Raw genomic sequence first — 17821 nt, forward strand, 5'->3', positions numbered from 1 at the left:
GGAAGGTGATGAGAGGAAGTACAGAAGGACGAAATGAAAAGCACCAAAGAAGCTGGAGCTTGATTCCCCAATGCTCTTTCCTTTTCAGTCCTAGAGTTGTCTGTCTTCTTTTGTAAAATGTTTTCTATTCCAAACCATGTGTGTGGTTTTTGTGTGGCTCTGAGTGGGCAGTATTCTGTCAGTCTGGGAGCCTCACAGGGCAGTGACCTTGTCTACTGACATCACTAGGTCCTGAGTCCACTATAGCATGACATATAAATCATTACTTAGTGTTTTCTAATAATAAAAGAAAATAAAGGAATGAAGGGAAAAAACTGAACTATCAAGAAAAGGCAAACCATTTCAAGCTAATCTTGAATCTTGGTTTAAAATAACATGTCCAAGGAAAAAAGCATTTACCTTCTGCTGTGGGAATGTGGACTCCATCATGGCTGTTTCAAAGCTGTGAGCACCCTCTGCCTGGGTCTTCTCCCACAGAGCTCTGAGAAATTGCACAGAACGGCTCTGTATGGACAGGGGCTCAGGAAACAGGCTCTGAAAGGTCATTAATGAGAGAAACATGACGTGTTATCGCTTGTCCTAACAGTATTGTTTGATTGACTGTAAAGCACTATTAGGCTTGGTCTGAACCTAAAAATGGTTTAAATTTAAATAAAGCTACAGGGAAATCTGTCTTGAAGATCAAACATATGATACATTTCATGTTTTTTATTTCTTAACAGAAAATTTAACTTAAATAGGATTTTTAAGACAGTTGATATTGATCTCTATAAATATGCCTAACCTTTGTAATGTAGCATTTACTTCAATCATTTCTCAAGCATGTTACTTAACTGGAAAATGGTAAATATTAATATATATATTTATTTTTCAAAGATCTGAGAATTAAGGTATAAAATTAAAACAAATATCAAGAGAGTACAAATATCAAGTTTATTTATACAGAGTAAATCATGAAGAATAGACATGAAATAACCAAGAGTCCATTATTCAATTGCTCAGATGTGAACGGTATGAGTGGGGGGGTTGGGAAAACACAAACATTTTCGGTTATAAAATGTGTAATGGCTGAATATTCTTAGAGCTTTAAGATATCCTCAGTTTGGCAAAATGAGACTGTCAATGTAAAAAAAGAATCACATTTACATATATATCATTCAAGCCAATGAAAATAAAATGTTTTTAACATCCTTATTGGAGTATAATTGCTTTACAATGCTGTGTTAGTTTCTGCTGTATAACAAAGTGAATCAGCTATACATATACATACATCCCCATATCTCCTCTCTCTTGTGTCTCCCTCCCTCCCACCCTCCCTATCCCACCCCTCTAGGTGGTCACAAAGCACAGAGGTGATCTCCCTGTGCTATGCGGCTGCTTCCCACTAGCTATCTATTTTACATTTGGTAGTGTATATATGTCAGTGATACTCTCTCACTTCGTCCCAGTTTACCCTTCCCCCTCCCCGTGTCCTCAAGTCCATTCTCTACGTCTGCATCTTTATTCCTGTCTTGCCCCTAGGTTCTAAAATTTTCAAAGGAAGATTTAAACTGTTTGTATGTTTACTAACCAATTGTGTGTTTAACAGTTATTTACATGTTGTGATGTTATATCTATGAATGTGAGAAGTGTCTCAATTCAAGGGAACAATTTTATAAAAACATATAGAACATAAAAGACACAAAATTATACACACACACACACACACATAAAATACCATATATATTATCCTTTATGTGTGAGGTAAAATAATGATTTTGCCTTATAAAATCCCATTTTCTATGTCAATGACTGTCCAAACATTGACTTATAAGACTCTCTAGGTGGTCTTTGTGTACAAAGTTTCTATTTAGTAAGTGAATAACAATTTTTTTTTTCCAGAAAAATCTTATTGTTATCCTCAAGATGAGCTGCTTTTTATACTGAGTGGGAAAAGGCGGAGGATCTTATACCCTGAGTAAGTTGCCCACAGCTTTTAAAAGGTTAAGAGCAGTAACAGATTGATTGTGAAACCCAAAATGTGCACACATGCTTTGCTGTGCACCTGAAACTATCACAACATTGTTAATCAGCTATACTCCAATATAAAATAAAAAGTTAAAAAAAATGTGGACACATCTGGGAATTTCTTGATTATTATCAGAAACTTATACAGCATATGATCTTTCACTTAAAGAAGAGCAGGACCTGATTTAATTAATCATCATTCCAAAGAGGCCCATTTAGATTGGAATCTGTTAATTTGAGAACTGCATGAAGGCATAAACTGACAGAGAAGGGGAAGAGTCTGGCCCAGCACTAGGTTTGTAACTATCACGTCAAAGATTTGATTTTTATTTACTCCAAAGTCAGGCTTCATCCAGATCATATAATGTCAAAGGTGTGGAGGAAGAAAGGAAACATTATAGTAAAAAGAACAAAGAAGAAAAGCAGCATAAACAGATGTTTTTTGGTGAGTTTGCTCAAAGAGAAAAACAAAGAATCAGACTAAGTCAATAAAATAAGACTGAAGGGGCAAAAATAAAATCAAGTTTTCTTGGTTCGTTTTCAGAAAACTGACAACTGTTACGAACAAATCCAAAGATGAAGCCAATTACAAAATCACTGTGGAAAACCATTTGAAAAACATTAGTAAAGTAGAAGAAGAATAAGGTCATTATTTCAAGAAAAGGAAGAAAAATCAATGCTGTTTTTTATATTCATATACAATTTGATTCACATCAAAATGTGAGTTGTTCTCATCAAGGAGTCATGATGAATGTGAATTATACACACCTGCTGAAATAGGAACATGATCTGGATCCATGGCTGAGGTTCTTGGCTGATGAGAATAAAACTGGATTTACTGTAGAGGCAATAATGACCCTTTAGGGAGCAAGTGAAGAACAGCTTTGCTACACAACTTCTAACAGAATCTAGAAACAAATACACATAGCATTAAACATTAGATTCTTCCCAGAGTTACATCTCATAATTCAACATACAAAGATCTTTAGAAATACATTCTTTAGTTTTCAGTCTGTGAGCTAATAACTTCAAACAACTATGGATTTGGGAGTAGATCCATTTCATGGAATGTAGATTTAAATGTAGCTGCTTTAAGCAAGTTGTATTCCTCTTTTTCTTTTGATTAACAATGGATGAGAAGTCTCCAAGCAACTTGCATGGGAGGAAAAAACCTCTTATCAATAGAAAGGGAGATAGGTGTCATTTCCATTTGATTGGGAACTTTGAAATAACCTGGGAAGCATAAACAAATGGGTGAAGGAAACCGAGGCATTTTCTGGGCAGTGATGGTGTGCCATCACCAGGGGCACTGTTCTCTTGGTTGTACAGAGGCCACAGAAACCCCCAGAATAACTCTGGCCAGGGGGTGGCTTCCTGTGAACTGTCCTGGTTCCAAAAGGTTATTTCATCTTGAAGAGCTTCAGCAGGGAAACTTAGAGATCATCCTTTAGGAAGAAGAAAGTGGGGGAGCATGGTGGTGGTGGCACAGAGCAGAGATGGTAAGGAGCCATGTTTAGGAACCATTTAATTTTAACAACCCTACAAGATGGGTGTTACTGTTTCTATTTTAAGTATGAGGAAACTTAGCCCATTAAAGGGTCAGCTTAGTGAACCACTGTGACTGCCTTGTTCACCCCTATGACCTTGGCACATGGCATGCAATAGATGCTCTAAATAGAGTGTCTGGAGAGATGAATGATGCTCAAGGATCCAGAAAAAATTGCTCAAGTTTGCCCTATCTGTGGCAGAACCAGGATTCGAACTCAGCCAAACTGTTGCCACGTTGGGATGCTTTAGGCTCTACCATACTGGGAATTTTTTAATCTGTAGAGTCATATCGATAGCTCATGGGGTATTGTTTCAGAATTAATCTGACATGTTAAATGAAATATTTTGAAAATAGATTAATTATGCCCTACTATTAAAAATGGAAATGGACTAGAGTTTATTAAAAGCTGATGGGAACCCTAATAAGGTGGTAGAGTCAGTCCCAACCCATGAGAGTGCATGGGGTTCCCTAGAGAATTGTGGGGAGAGGGGAAGCTTATCTGCGGACCATCAGGGCTCAGGTATGAAGGAATAACAGGCTTTTGGGAAAGAGTTTGGAAGAGTTAAGGGAGGCTGGCCAATGATAGATTAGATAAGATGACATTGGAAACCAAATAATAAAGCCACAGGGCAATTTAGAAATATATTTAGAAATCTTAATAAATAATAGCTCTCTGCGTGATTCTGAACCATTGGTATAAAAGAGGACTAGTTTTCATGATGTTAGCTGTTTGGGGGAAATTTAAGCATTCAAAATCTTGTATGAAATCAGAAATCATTTCTGCATTCTGTGGGTGAGTGGATCATCAGATATAAAGAGTGCTTGAAAGTTCAGTGGAAAAGACCAGGAGGCCGGCCACTGACAGGGAAAGACTTCATAGAATAGAATAGAGCACAATATCCACTTAAAATTGTCCTATCAGAAATTGTTTAAAAATGGTAATTAGAAATATTTTTTTGGCATTGAAAAATTGAATTTAAATTAATCAATACTAAAGAAGGCAGAAACCAAGGATTCCATAAGAGCGCATACACAAAAAATGGTTCTATTGGAAATCAATCTAGCTGTAAGGTATACATTGAGACAACACCTTGTTTTGCTTTAACAGAAAGTTTCAAAAGGGAAAAAGAACGTTTGTAAGAACCTGTGCAGTAGCTTGACAGTCCAAGTTGGACTTCAGGCCTCTGCCATGAAAAAAACATTTTTATCTTTTTCCTTCCCCTAAATTACTGCTCGTTCATGTTTCCTTTTGAAAATGAATGTTGATTCAATTTATTTTACTTGCCCTGAGCCTACCAGCTTTCTATACACAAACCACAGGGGTCCCAGATCATGGAAAATGGGCAAAGCGGTAGAAGAAAGAGACATCATTACCTAGAAGCATATATACCAGTGATAAAAACACATCAGTTCTGTGATATAAGGCTTCTGTTAATTCTTTCAGTAAACTGGATCTGTTTCAATATTTTTCTCCTAATTATTTTTTTCCTGAGCTTTTCTGAGCTTCTGGATTAGAAAGTTTTTCCAATATTAACATTTAGTTGTTAATTTTTCTCTGTAATTTTCTCCCTCCTGTTCATTCCATGGTATTGAATAGTGGGCATGCAATAAATGGTGTTGGATGAATGAATGGGTGTCAGATACGGTGCAGAGACCAAGAGGAGCCATGATTCTGACCTTGCTCTTAAGAAGTTTACAGCCAAATGGGAGAAACACCTATAAACAATAGTTGTAAATTAAGTCCATAGGATAATGGAGGGACACACAGTACCGACCACTCACAGCAATGAGCAGCTATCATCCTTGGGGAACTAGGCAAAGCTTCCTGGTGGAGGAAATATTTGAGGTGACCTTTAAAGCTAACCAAGATTTTGAACTTAGAAAAAATGTGAGAGAGACAAGCATTTTAAGAGTAGGGAACACCCTGAAAAAAATCACATAAGTCATGAATATTCAAGGTAATTCCAGGTAGTAAGGTTAGTGTATCTGGGTTATTAAGATTTTTTTATTTATACAATTGATGCCCAAACTGTTATTTATTTTTCTAGATTAAATGTTGAAAAGAGAGGAGCTCATGTTTTGCTAACTACAGAATGCTTCTCATATTCCACCACATCTGATTGTTATTTCTTTACTTTTGGTAGATTATGGCTTATTTTTGTAAAAAAAAAAAATCAAAGGATTTGGTTTGGTCTTTAAAAATACTGAAGTTAACATGAGCAGCAAGAACTGTATAATATAATGTGTTGTAAGTTGAAATATCCCAAGTATACACATTACACACATGGATAAATTTAAAGACATGATACAAAATAAAAGAGCATTTGATCTTTTTTTAAAGTCAAAGTATTTAAGGATCATTTTGGATTTCTTTTTTTCCTCTCACACTTTTCTCCCACAGTTCATATGCTTTTATTCCTACACTGCATTCATTGTACTGTATTAAAATTTTGTTAGCTTGCTTTTGCTTTGGTCCTTTTATTTTTTATAAATTTATTTATTTATTTATTTTTGGCTGCATTGGGTCTTTGTTGCTGCACGTGGGCTTTTTTTTTTTTCTAGTTGCAGCGAGCAGGGGCTTCTCTTCATTGTGATGCACAGGCTTCTCATTGCAATGGCTTCTCTTGTTGCGGAGCACGGGCTCTAGGCGCATGGGCTTCAGTAGTTGCGGCACATGGGCTCTAGAGCACAGGCTCAGTAGTTGCGGCGCATGCGCTTAGCTGCTCCGCAGCATGTGGGATCTTCCCGGACAAGGGCTCCTCCATGTCTCCTGCATTGGCAGGTGGATTCTTAACCACTGAGCCACCAGGGAAGTCCTATGTTAGTATTCTTAAACAAACTTTTGCTTTAGAATACTTTTAGATTTACAGAAAAATTACATATATGTAATTATAATATATAAATGTATAATTATTATATATTTACATATTGTATATAATTAAAATATATAGAGAGTTCCCCATGTACTATAACCCAGTTTCCCCTCTTATTAATATCTTAAGTTGCTATGAGGGACTTTCTTGGTGGCACAGTGGTTAAGAATCTACCTGCCAATGCTGGGGACACGAGTTCAATCCTTGGTCCTGGAAGATCCCACATGCCACAAAGCAACTAAGCCCACGTGCCACAACTACTGGGTCTGTGCCCTAGAGCCCGTGTGCCACAGTTACTGAGCCCACGTGCTGCAACTACTGAAGCCCACGTGCCTAGAGCCCAGGCTCCACAGCAAGAGAAGCCACCACAATGAGAAGCCCGCACACCGCAACGAAGAGTAGCCCCCACTTGACACAACTAGAGAAAGCCCACGTGCAGCAATGAAGACCCAATGCAGCCAAAAAAGAAAAAAAAGTTGGTATGATACATTTGTTACAAGTAATGAACCAATATTGACACGTTATTATAAACTTATGTCCATAGTTTATTCAGATTTCCTTAGTTTATACTTAGTGTCTTTTTTCTGTTCCAGGATTCCATTCAGGACACTACACAACATTTACTCATTATGTCTCCCTAGGCTCCTCTTGGCTGTGACAATTTCTCAGACTTTCCTTGTTTTTGATGATCTTCACAGTTTTGAAACATTTTGTAAAATGTTTTTCAGTTGGGATTTGTCTGTTTTTCTCATGAATAGACTGAGATTTTGAATTTGGGGGAGGAAAACCACAGAGATAAAGTGCCATTTTCCTCATATCATATGGAGAGTACATTTGATCTACATGACTTATGACTATTGATGTTGACCTTGAACATCTGGCTGAGGTAGTGTTCACCAGATTTCTCCACTGTAAAGTTACTCTTTTTCCCCCCACTTTCCATACTGTCCTCTTTGAAAAGAAGTCACAATGTGCAACCCATACTTAAAGAGTGGGGAGTTAGCTTCACCTCCTGAGGGCAGAACAGCTGCATAAATTATGTGGAATTCTTCTGCACAAATTTGTCTCTTCCTCTTCTAGTTATTACATTCAAATTATTTGGCCAATATTCTATCAGTATGTACTCACAGATATTTATTTTATAATTCAATATTATTTTGTTTATTTTGTTGCTCTAACTGTTCCAGCTTTGGCCACAGGGAGCTCTTTCAGTTGGTTCCTGTGTCCATGTGATGTGCTGTCATCATTGTGTGTGTGTTTTTTATTTGTTTGTTTATCACTTCCTTATTTACGTCTCACATACAAGATGCTCCAGGCTCATCTTGTATGTTTCCTGCCCTGTCTTAGAATCAGCTGTTTCTCCAAGGACTTCTGGTTCCTTTCACTGGAGAACTGTGTTAGAAACTAAGAGCTAGGTGCTAGGTATGCTCGCTGCTACTTGGGTGTCATTGTTCCTTGGCCCCCTAAGGTGACAAAGCAGGGAAGTTATGTGTGTGTATATGTACACATATCTATTTATAAGTATTTCTATATGCAACCATCTGTATCTATATTAAGCTAAACATGAGTTCATACCCATGGTTTCTATTCTAATTCATTACCACATGGATTATTTTAGCTTCCATCTCTTGCTTACCTGTAAACTCCCACTTCAACAGTGAGGAGCCTGAGTCACACTCTGTTAGTATTTTTATCTCTGTCCACTATAAAAGGCAGAGTTCCTTCCCTCTCTTTCCCCCCTCTCCTTCCCTTCCATCCTCCTCTCTTTCTCTCTTAAAAATCTTTGTGTATTTAGTACCCACCATAGTACCTGGCATAGAGAAGCCTACCTCAAAACATAATGATATTTTATTATACTCTTTCTGATTCCTTCTGGAGCAACAATGATAAAACCAGTAGGATATGCGTTTCCCTGGTGGCGCAGTGGTTGAGAGTCCCCCTGCCGATGCAGGGAACACGGGTTCGTGCCCCGGTCTGGGAAGATCCCACATGCCACAGAGTGGCTGGGCCCGTGAGCCATGGCTGCTGAGCCTGTGTGTCCGGAGCCTGTGCTCCGCAACGGGAGAGGCCACAACAGTGAAAGGCCCACGTACCGCAAAAAAAAAAAAAAAAAAAAAAAAAAAAAAAAAAAAAAAAAAAAAAAACCACCAACAACACAGTAGGATATTCCTATGAAAATAATGAGAAATTATAATACTAATAATACAATACTAATTTTCATGTTGAAATTTTATCTTACATTTAACTAAACATTCCACCATTGTCACATCTGGCATGAAAGATATACCTATTTGGGGCTTCCCTGGTGGCTCAGTGGTTGAGAGTCCATCTGCTGATGCAGGGGACATGGGTTTGTGCCTCGGTCCAGGAAGATGTCACATGCCGTGGAGCAGCTAGGCCCGTGAGCCATGGCTGCTGAGCTTGCGCGTCCGGAGCCTGTGCTCCTCAATGGGAGAGGCCACAACAGTGAGAGGCCCGTGTACCGCAAAAAAGAAAAAAATAAAAAAGATATAACTATTTGTTTATTTATTTATTTCTATTTTTTAGTTGCATCCGGTCTTAGTTGCAGCACATAGGATCTTTTGTTGTGGCACAAGGGCTTCTCTCTAGTTGTGGTGCACAGGCTTCTCTCTAGTTGTGGCATGTGGGTTTTCTCTCTACAGAGCGCATGGGCTCTATAGCTTGTGGCACGTGGGCTCTCTAGTTGAGGCATGCAGGCTCAGTAGTTGCAGCACGCAGGCTTAGCTGCCCTGTAGCATGTGAGATCTTAGTTTCCCAACCAGGGATCGAACCCACGTCCCCTGTATTGGAAGGTGGATTCTTTACCACTGGACCACCAAGGAAGTCCTGAGATACAGCTATTTGCTAATGTGAACATTCTTCCTTAGCTTAGCCACTTGTATTTTAGCTATACTTCAGATGCTAGTAATCTTGTTATGATCTTGGTAAAGAAATACTTCTTTATTCATTTTATGGTTGTAAAATATTAATGTAAAAAAAGTTAGAAATCTAGAAAGTCTACCAATTAACATTCTAGAAAACATTTTAAAATTAGAAATAGTACTAAATGATATCATAATGTTTCAGAAGTGGGATATAGTCTACAGCCATACCACCCTGAAAGCACCCTATCTCGTCAGAAAGGAGTTATAATTTATAATATTTTAAAAGTCTAGTGGAAATTCAAAAAGCAATACTCATAGCAGACAAAATAGACTTCAAAATAAAGACCATTAAGAGACAAGGAAGGATACTACATAATGATCAAGGGATCAATCCAAGAAGAAGATATAACAATTGTAAATATCTATGCATCCAACATAGAAGCACCTCAATACATAAGGCAAATGCTAACAGCCATAAAAGGGGAAATCGACAGTAACACAAAATAGTACAGGACTTTAATACCCCACTTACACCAATGGACAGATCATCCAAACAGGAAATTAATATGGAAAAATAAGCTTTAAACACATTAGACCAAATGGACTTAATTGATATTTATAGGACATCCCATTCAAAAACAACAGAATACACTTCCTTCCCAAGTGCAAACAGAACATTCTCCAAGACAGATCACATCTTAGGTCACAAATCAAGCCTCAGTAAATTTAAGAAAATTGAAATCATATTGAGCATCTTTTCTGACCACAACACTATAAGACTAGATATCAATTACAGGAAAAAAAACCTGTTAAAAACACAAAGACATGGAGGCTAAACAGTGTGCTACTGAACCACCAAGAGGTCACTGAAGAAATCAAAGAGGATATCAAAAAAATACCTAAAAACAAATGACAATGAAAACACGATGACCCAAAACATATGGGATGCAGGAAAAGAAGTCCTAAGAAGGAATTTTATAGAAATACAATTCTACCTCAAGAAACAAGAAAAATCTCAAATAAACAACCTAAGCTTACACCTAAAGCAATTAGAGAAAGAAGAACAAAAAACCCTCAAAGTTAGCAGAAGGAAAGAAATCATAAAGATCAGAGCAGAAATAAATGAAAAAGAAATGAAGGAGGGCTTCCCTGGTGGCGCAGTGCCAATGCAGGGGACATGGGTTCAAGTCCTGGTCCAGGAAGATCCCACATGCTGCAGATCATCTAAGCCCATGAGCCACAACTACTAAGCCCACGCACCGCACTACTGAAGCCTGTGCACCTAGAGCCCGTGCTCCACAACAAGAGAAGTCACCGCAATGAGAAGCCAGAGCACCGCAATGAAGAGTAGCCCCCACTCGCCGCAACTGGAGGAAGCCCACATGCAGCAACGAAGACCCAATGCAGCCAAATATAAATAAATAAATAAATTTTTTTAAAAAAAGAAATGAAGGAAACAAAAGCAAAAATCAATAAAACTAAAAGCTGGTTCTTTGAGAAGATAAACAAAATTGACAAACCGTTAGCCAGACTCATCAGGAAAAAAAGGGAGAAGACTCAGATCAACAGAATTAGAAACAAAAAAAGGAGAAGTAACAACTGACACTGCAGAAATACAAAGGATCATGACAGACTACTACAGCAACTATATGCCAATAAAATGGACAACCTGGAAGAAATGGACAAATTCTTAGAAATGTATAACCTTCGAAGACTGAACCAGGAAGAAATAGAAAAAATGAACAGACCAATCACAAGCACTGAAACTGAAACCATGATTTAAAATCTTCCAACAGACGAAAGCCCAGGGTCCCATGGCTTCACAGGTGAATTCTCTCAAACATTTAGAAAAGAGCTAACACCTATCCTTCTCAAACTCTTCCAAAATACTGCAGAGGGAGGAACACTCCCGAACTCACTTTATGAGGCCACCATCACCCTGATACCAAAACCAGACAAAGATGTTACAGAAAAAGAAAATTACAGGCCAATATCACTGATGAACATAGATGCAAAAATACTCAACAAAATACTAGCAAACAGAATCCAGCAGCACGTTAAAAGGATCATGCACCATGATCAAGTGGGGTTTATCCCAGGAATGAAAACATTCTTCAACATATGCAAATCAATCAACGTGATACACCATATCAACAAACTGAAGGAGAAAAACCATATGATCATCTCAGTAGATGCAGAAAAAGCTTTTGACAAAATTCAACACCCATTTATGATAAAAACCTCCGGAAAGTAGGCATAGAGGGAACTTACCTCAACATAATAAAGGTCATATATGACAAACCCACAGCCCACATCGTTCTCAATGGTGAAAGACTGAAACCATTTCCACTAAGATCAGGAAAAAGACAAGGGCGTCCACCCTCACCACTATTATTCAACATAGCTTTGGAAGTTTTAGCCATGGCAATCAGATAAGAAAAAGAAATGAAAGGAATCCAATTTGGAAAAGAAGTAAAACTGTCACTGTTTGCAGACGAGATGATACTATACATAGAAAATCCTAAAGATGCCACCAGAAAACCACTTGAGCTAATCAATGAATTTGGTAAAGTAGCAGGATACAAAATTAATGCACAGAAATCTGTTGCATTCCTATACACTATCAACAAAAAATCAGAAAGAGAAATTAAGGAAACACTCCCATTTGCCATTGCAACAAACAGAATAAAATACCTAGGAATAAACCTACCTAAGGAGGCAAAAGACCTGAATGCAGAAATCTATAAGACACTGATGAAAGAAACCAAAGATGATACAAACAGATGGAGAGATATACCATGCTGTTGGACTGGAAGAATCAACACTGTGAAAATGACTATACTACCCAAAGCAATCTACAGATTCAATGCAATTCCTATTAAATTACCAATGGCATTTTTCACAGAACTAGAGCAAAAAATTTTATCATTTGTATGGAAACACAAAAGACCCCAAATAGACAATGCAATCTTGAGAAAGAAAAATGGAGCTGGAGGAATTATGCTCCCTGACTTCAGACTATACTACAAAGCTACATTAATCAAAACACTATGGTACTGGCACAGAAACAGAAATATACGTCAATGGAACAGGATAGAAAGCCCTAGATAAACCCACACACATATGGTCACCTTATCTTTGATAAAGGAGGCAAGAATATAAAATGGAGAAAAGACTGCCTCTTCAATAAGTGGTGCTGGGAAAACTGGACAGCTACATGTAAAAGAATGAAATTAGAACACTTCTTAATACCATACACAAACATAAACTCAAAATGGATAAAAGACCTAAATGTAAGGCCAGACACTGTAAAACTCTTAGAGGAAAATATAAGCAGAACACTCTGTGACGTAAATCACAGCAAGATCCTTTTTGACCCACCTCCTAGAGAAATGGAAATAAACACAAAAATAAACAAATGGTACCTAATGAAACTTAAAAGTTTTTGCACAGCAAAGGAAACCATAAACAAGACGAAAAGGCAACCCTCAGTGTATGGGAGAAAATATTTGCAAACAAAGCAGCTGACAAAGGAGTAATTTCCAAAATATACAAGCAACTCATGCAGCTCAATATCAAAAAAACAAACAACCCAATCCAAAAATGGGCAGAAGACCTAAATAGACATTTCTCCATAGAAGACATACAGATTGTGAACAAACACAAGAAAATATACTCAACATCACTAATGATTAGAGAAATGCAAATCAAACCCACAATGAGGTATCACCTCACACCAATCAGAATGGCCATCATCAAAAAATCTAGAAACAATAAATGCTGGAGAGGGTGTGGAGAAAAGGGAACCCTCGTGCACTGTTGGTGGGAATGTAAACTGATACAGCCACTATGGAGAACACTATGGAGACTCCTTAAAAAACTAAAAATAGAACTACCATATGACCCAGCAATCCCACTCCTGAGCATATACCCAGAGAAAAACATAATTCAAAAAGACGTATGCACCCCAATGTTCACTGCAGCACTATTTACAATAGCCAGGTCATGGAAGCAACCTAAATGCCCATCGACAGATGAATGGATAAATAAGATGTGGTACATATATACAATGGAATATTACTCAGCCATAAAAATGAATGAAATTGAGTTATTTGTAATGAGGTGGATGGACCTAGAGTCTTTCATACAGAGTGAAGTAAGTCAGAAAGAGAAAAACAAATACTGCATGCTAATACACATGTATGGAATCTAAAAAAATGGTTCTGGGACTTCCCTAGTGGTGCAGTGGTTAAGAATACACCTGCCAATGCAGGGGACACGGGTTCAATCCTTGGTCCGGGAAGAACCCACATGCCGCTGAGCAACTAAGCCCTGGGCCACAACTACTGAGCCTGTGCTTTACAGCCCATGAGCCACAACTACTGAGCCCATGCACCACAACTACTGAAGCCCATGCACCTAGAGCCCGTGCTCTGCAACAAGAGAAGCCACCACTCACCGCATCTAAAGAAAGCCCGCACGCCGCAATGAAGACCCAACTTAGCCAAAAATAAATAAAAACAAACTGGTACTGATGAACCTAGTGGCAGGGCAGGAATAATGACGCAGAGGTAGAGAATGGACTTGAGGACATAGCAGGGGATGGGGAAGTTGTGACAAAGTGAGAGAGTAGCATTGACATTGACATATATACACTACCAGTGTAAAATGGATGGCTAGTGGGAAGCAGCCACATAGCACAGGGAGATCAGCTCGATGCTTTGTGACCACCTAGAGGGGTGGGATAGGGAGGATGGGAGGGAGACACAAGAGGGAGGGGATATGGGACATATGTATACATATAGTTGATTCACTTTGTTATACAGCAGAAACTAACACAACATTGTAGAGCAATTATACTCCAGTAAAGATGAAAAAAAAAAAGTCTAGTGGAAATTCGAAATCAAGCAAAACCATAATCAAAAATAAAAATCAGGGCTTCCCTGGTGGTGCAGTGGTTGAGAGTCCGCCTGTGGATGCAGGGGACACGGGTTCGTGTCCCGGTCCTGGAAGATCCCACATGCCGCGGAGCGGCTGGGCCCGTGAGTCATGGCCACTGAGCCTGCGCGTCCGGAGCCTGTGCTCCGCAACGGGAGAGGCCACAATAGTGAGAGGCCTGCGTATTGCCAAAAAAAAAAAACAAACTCAGATTTTAGTGTGTGTGTGTGTGTGTGTGTGTGTGTGTGTGTGCTACTTAAAATATTAGAGCAAGTTGATGTGTGGAATAACTAATATAAGTATTTACTTCTTTACCAATCACTCCATTAGATGTTCTATATAATTATCATTTAATCCTCATAATTATCTATTATCACTTTTCACTTAAGAGGTTAAAGTGTCAGAGAGTTAAATGACTTAATCAAGTAAGATGCAGAGCCAGGATTAAGACCCAAGTTCAATAAAATATAAGATCCAAGACCCAAGTTCATTAAAATGTAAGATCCATGTTTTGTTCACAAAGTGATAAGACCTCATGCAAAGTCATATTGTCTAATGATCGTCAACTTCCCCAGTTGAGCTATCTGTAGCTTCTGCAGGGACAGGATGGACAATCCAAAATAAATTGCCAGTACCTTTAACAAGACAACGTAAGTTGTTCAGCCTTAGAAATATAACCCAAGGCATTAATTTCTATGCAATTACTATATAGTCAACATAATTCTCTAACCTGGGGGTAAGACAAATCTTCTCATAAAGTATAAAGAGCTGTGGCAAATCAATAAAGAGAAGGTCTTTAGAGGCCTTTGTAAATTGGAAATAGCTGATCTATTTTATCCTCCAATGTGGTAGGAGGAAGTAGGAGAGGATGCTAAACTCAGAGGGAATAATTAAATAACTAGGCTTATAGTTCTTAGAGGTGGCGAAAGCTATAGAATCAGGTGAAGGGGGACCGTGGTGGTAGCTGTGATGCCCTGTGATTCTCGCTAACAGTTGATAAGTGTGACTATTTTTCTAAATATATTGGATCTCAGAAACACACCATTCTTTTTGGGAGATGCGACACAATTCATCTTCCAGGGTGGTACTTATATCTAATCCATGCCATTATATAGTTTTTATTTAGAGATAAGTGCCTTTTAAGAATAAAAATAGAGTATGACTTCGAGTTTTTTATAGCTAGTAGAAATATCAAAGAATTGGCTTTATTTTTTGGAAAAAGGATTAAGTTAGCTCTTTTGAATTCTTTACCAAACTTACACTTTGAAAGTTCTCTCCCAGCTAAATAAGGGTCAAATGAGTGTTTCTGGTTTGTTTCCTAAGTTTTTCAACTGAATCATTCTTCTCCATATCCAAACTGTATTTCTAGAATGATTTATAAAAACTCAAACACAGGAATATCTTTGCAGAAATTGCTAGGTTGAAAGTATTAGCACATTGAACATAACATAAATAAGCAACAAATTCAGAGAAGGCATTTGAAGAACTTGGCAGGAAAGGAGCTAATTTTCTTTGATTATTTACTTCATACCTAGGTGTAAGTGTAACAGATTACATTGAACCCTTATGAAGCAGGTTTAGTTATCCCCACTTTATAGAGAAGGAAATCTCAAGGTCAAACTTCTAGGAGCTGGAATTTGAACCCAGGTTCCAAAGCCTGTTCTCTTTCCAGTATATTATCAAATGGCTTGGATAAAATAGAGGTAACAGAGTACCTCAAAAAGGAAGTATGGTTCAATGGAAAAATCACTGGCCCAGGAGTCAGACAACCAGGGTCTTAGTGAGTAGACTCTTGTTATCTCTTCTCTCTGTCTTTTCACTTCTTATCTGTAAAAATGATGGCAGGCCAAAGCTGATCTAAACTGTACTTTTAAAAATTTTACATTTCTAATTGTTTATTATCTTTCTTTTTCTCCTAGATTGTAAGCTCCATGAGGGTAAGGATTTTTTATTGTGGTAAAATAAATATAACATGAAATTTACCATTTTAACCATTTCTCGGTGTGCAGTTTAGTGGCATTTAAGTACATTCATATTGTTGTACAGTCATCACCACCATCCATCTCCAGAACATTTTCATCTTCCCCAACTGAGAATCTATAGCCATTAAACTATACTTGTCCATTTCCCTCTCCCCTCAAACTCAGGGAAACACTATTCTGTTTTCTGTCTCTATGAATTTGACTACTCTAAGTGCTTCACGTAAGTGGAATCATATATAAACGATCATATTTATCCTTTTGTGTCTGGCTTATTTCATTTAGCAAAATGTCTTCAAGTTTCATATAATTTGTAGAATGTATCAGAATTTCATTCCTCTTCAAGGCTGAATAATTTTCCATCGTATGCATGTAACACATTTTGTTTATCCAGTCATCATTCACCCGTCAATGGACATTTGGGTAGTTTCCACCTTTTGGCTATTGTGAATAATGTTATAAACATGGGTGTACAAATATCTCTTTTAGACCCTGATTTCAATTCTTCTGGATATATACCCAGAAGTGAGATTGTCGGGTCATACGGTAATTCTATGTTTAATTTTTTAGGAACTGCCCTACTAGAATGTACTTTTTAGCTCAGAAATTCTACGATTCAATGAGGGCCTCTAAGGGCCCATGAAGAAATGTGTCTTTGATGATTGTCCAAAGCAGGGTTGGACATTTGCCCAGGGCTGCCAGGACTTACTCTCAGCACTCAATACAGGACAGATGGCAATAGGGTCTGTTGGAGTAGATTTCCCTCTCCTGTCTGACACTAGCCAGACAGGCACCACTGAAGCCTTTTCTCCCATCTCCCAATTTACTCTCCTTTGATATATTTCAAAGACATGGGATTCAAAATACTGACCCTGCATGAATGAATAAACTGTCATTTAACTGTATAAATATCCTAAATTGAACAGAAAAAGAATAGGAGGAAATGAAACTGGTAATTTGTCTGATAAGAACATTTCCAAAGTATTTTAAAAATCATGTTTTTGAAGTAAAACATAAATTACAATTTTGGGGAAAAATGTAGAACAAACTCATCATGTAAAAATACTCTTGCTTTTGCCTGAAAAAAAAAATGGAAGAAGACATCACAAGCCAGTGTGAACCACTTATCAAACTTTAATTTCATATGATTTGCAAAATATATTTTTATCTTAGACTGAAACTATACTCCCCTGTCACTACCCTATTCAAGTTTAGAAGTTTTGAACAGAATAACAATTATTCCACAACTTTGATGCAGGAAACAGAAGGAAAGAAATTCCAAGGTAAAAAAAAATTAGATTGTCAAAAGTGAAGATGAATTTCTGAAATGACTGTTTGAAATAATAATGAAAATTTCTCAATGTCCGAAGACACTGCTTTAATCATCTTGGTATTCCCAGGGCTTGGTTCTGTAGGTTCTCAGAAATGTGAGTTGTTGAACTAATATGTGCTAAGGAAAGACTACCAAATTTCTCATTTGATGAAGAATCCAGGGCAGGAAGGTAACAGGAAAGAGGACTTTGTCTCATTTTCACTAAGTTCTGTTTATGATATTATTGCCTGAGAAACACATGATTTGATCCGATCTCA

General features: G+C 37.8%; 1 protein-coding gene across 2 annotated transcripts in view; it reads right to left on the bottom strand.

The window, feature by feature from the left end:
• The window catches only part of VEPH1 (ventricular zone expressed PH domain containing 1), a 219817-nt gene that overhangs the window by 52921 nt on the left and 149075 nt on the right, over positions 1-17821 (bottom strand). For both annotated transcript variants that reach the window (XM_067035332.1, XM_059065588.2), the window contains exons 10-11: positions 2776-2915; positions 400-534 (exon numbers count right to left, since the gene is read on the bottom strand). In XM_067035332.1, the coding sequence (XP_066891433.1) occupies positions 400-534; positions 2776-2915 (275 nt within the window). The remainder of the gene's footprint in view (positions 1-399; positions 535-2775; positions 2916-17821) is intronic.

This window comes from Kogia breviceps, chromosome 5 (genome assembly GCF_026419965.1).
Source record: "Kogia breviceps isolate mKogBre1 chromosome 5, mKogBre1 haplotype 1, whole genome shotgun sequence".
NCBI classification, from domain to species: Eukaryota; Metazoa; Chordata; class Mammalia; order Artiodactyla; family Physeteridae; genus Kogia; species Kogia breviceps.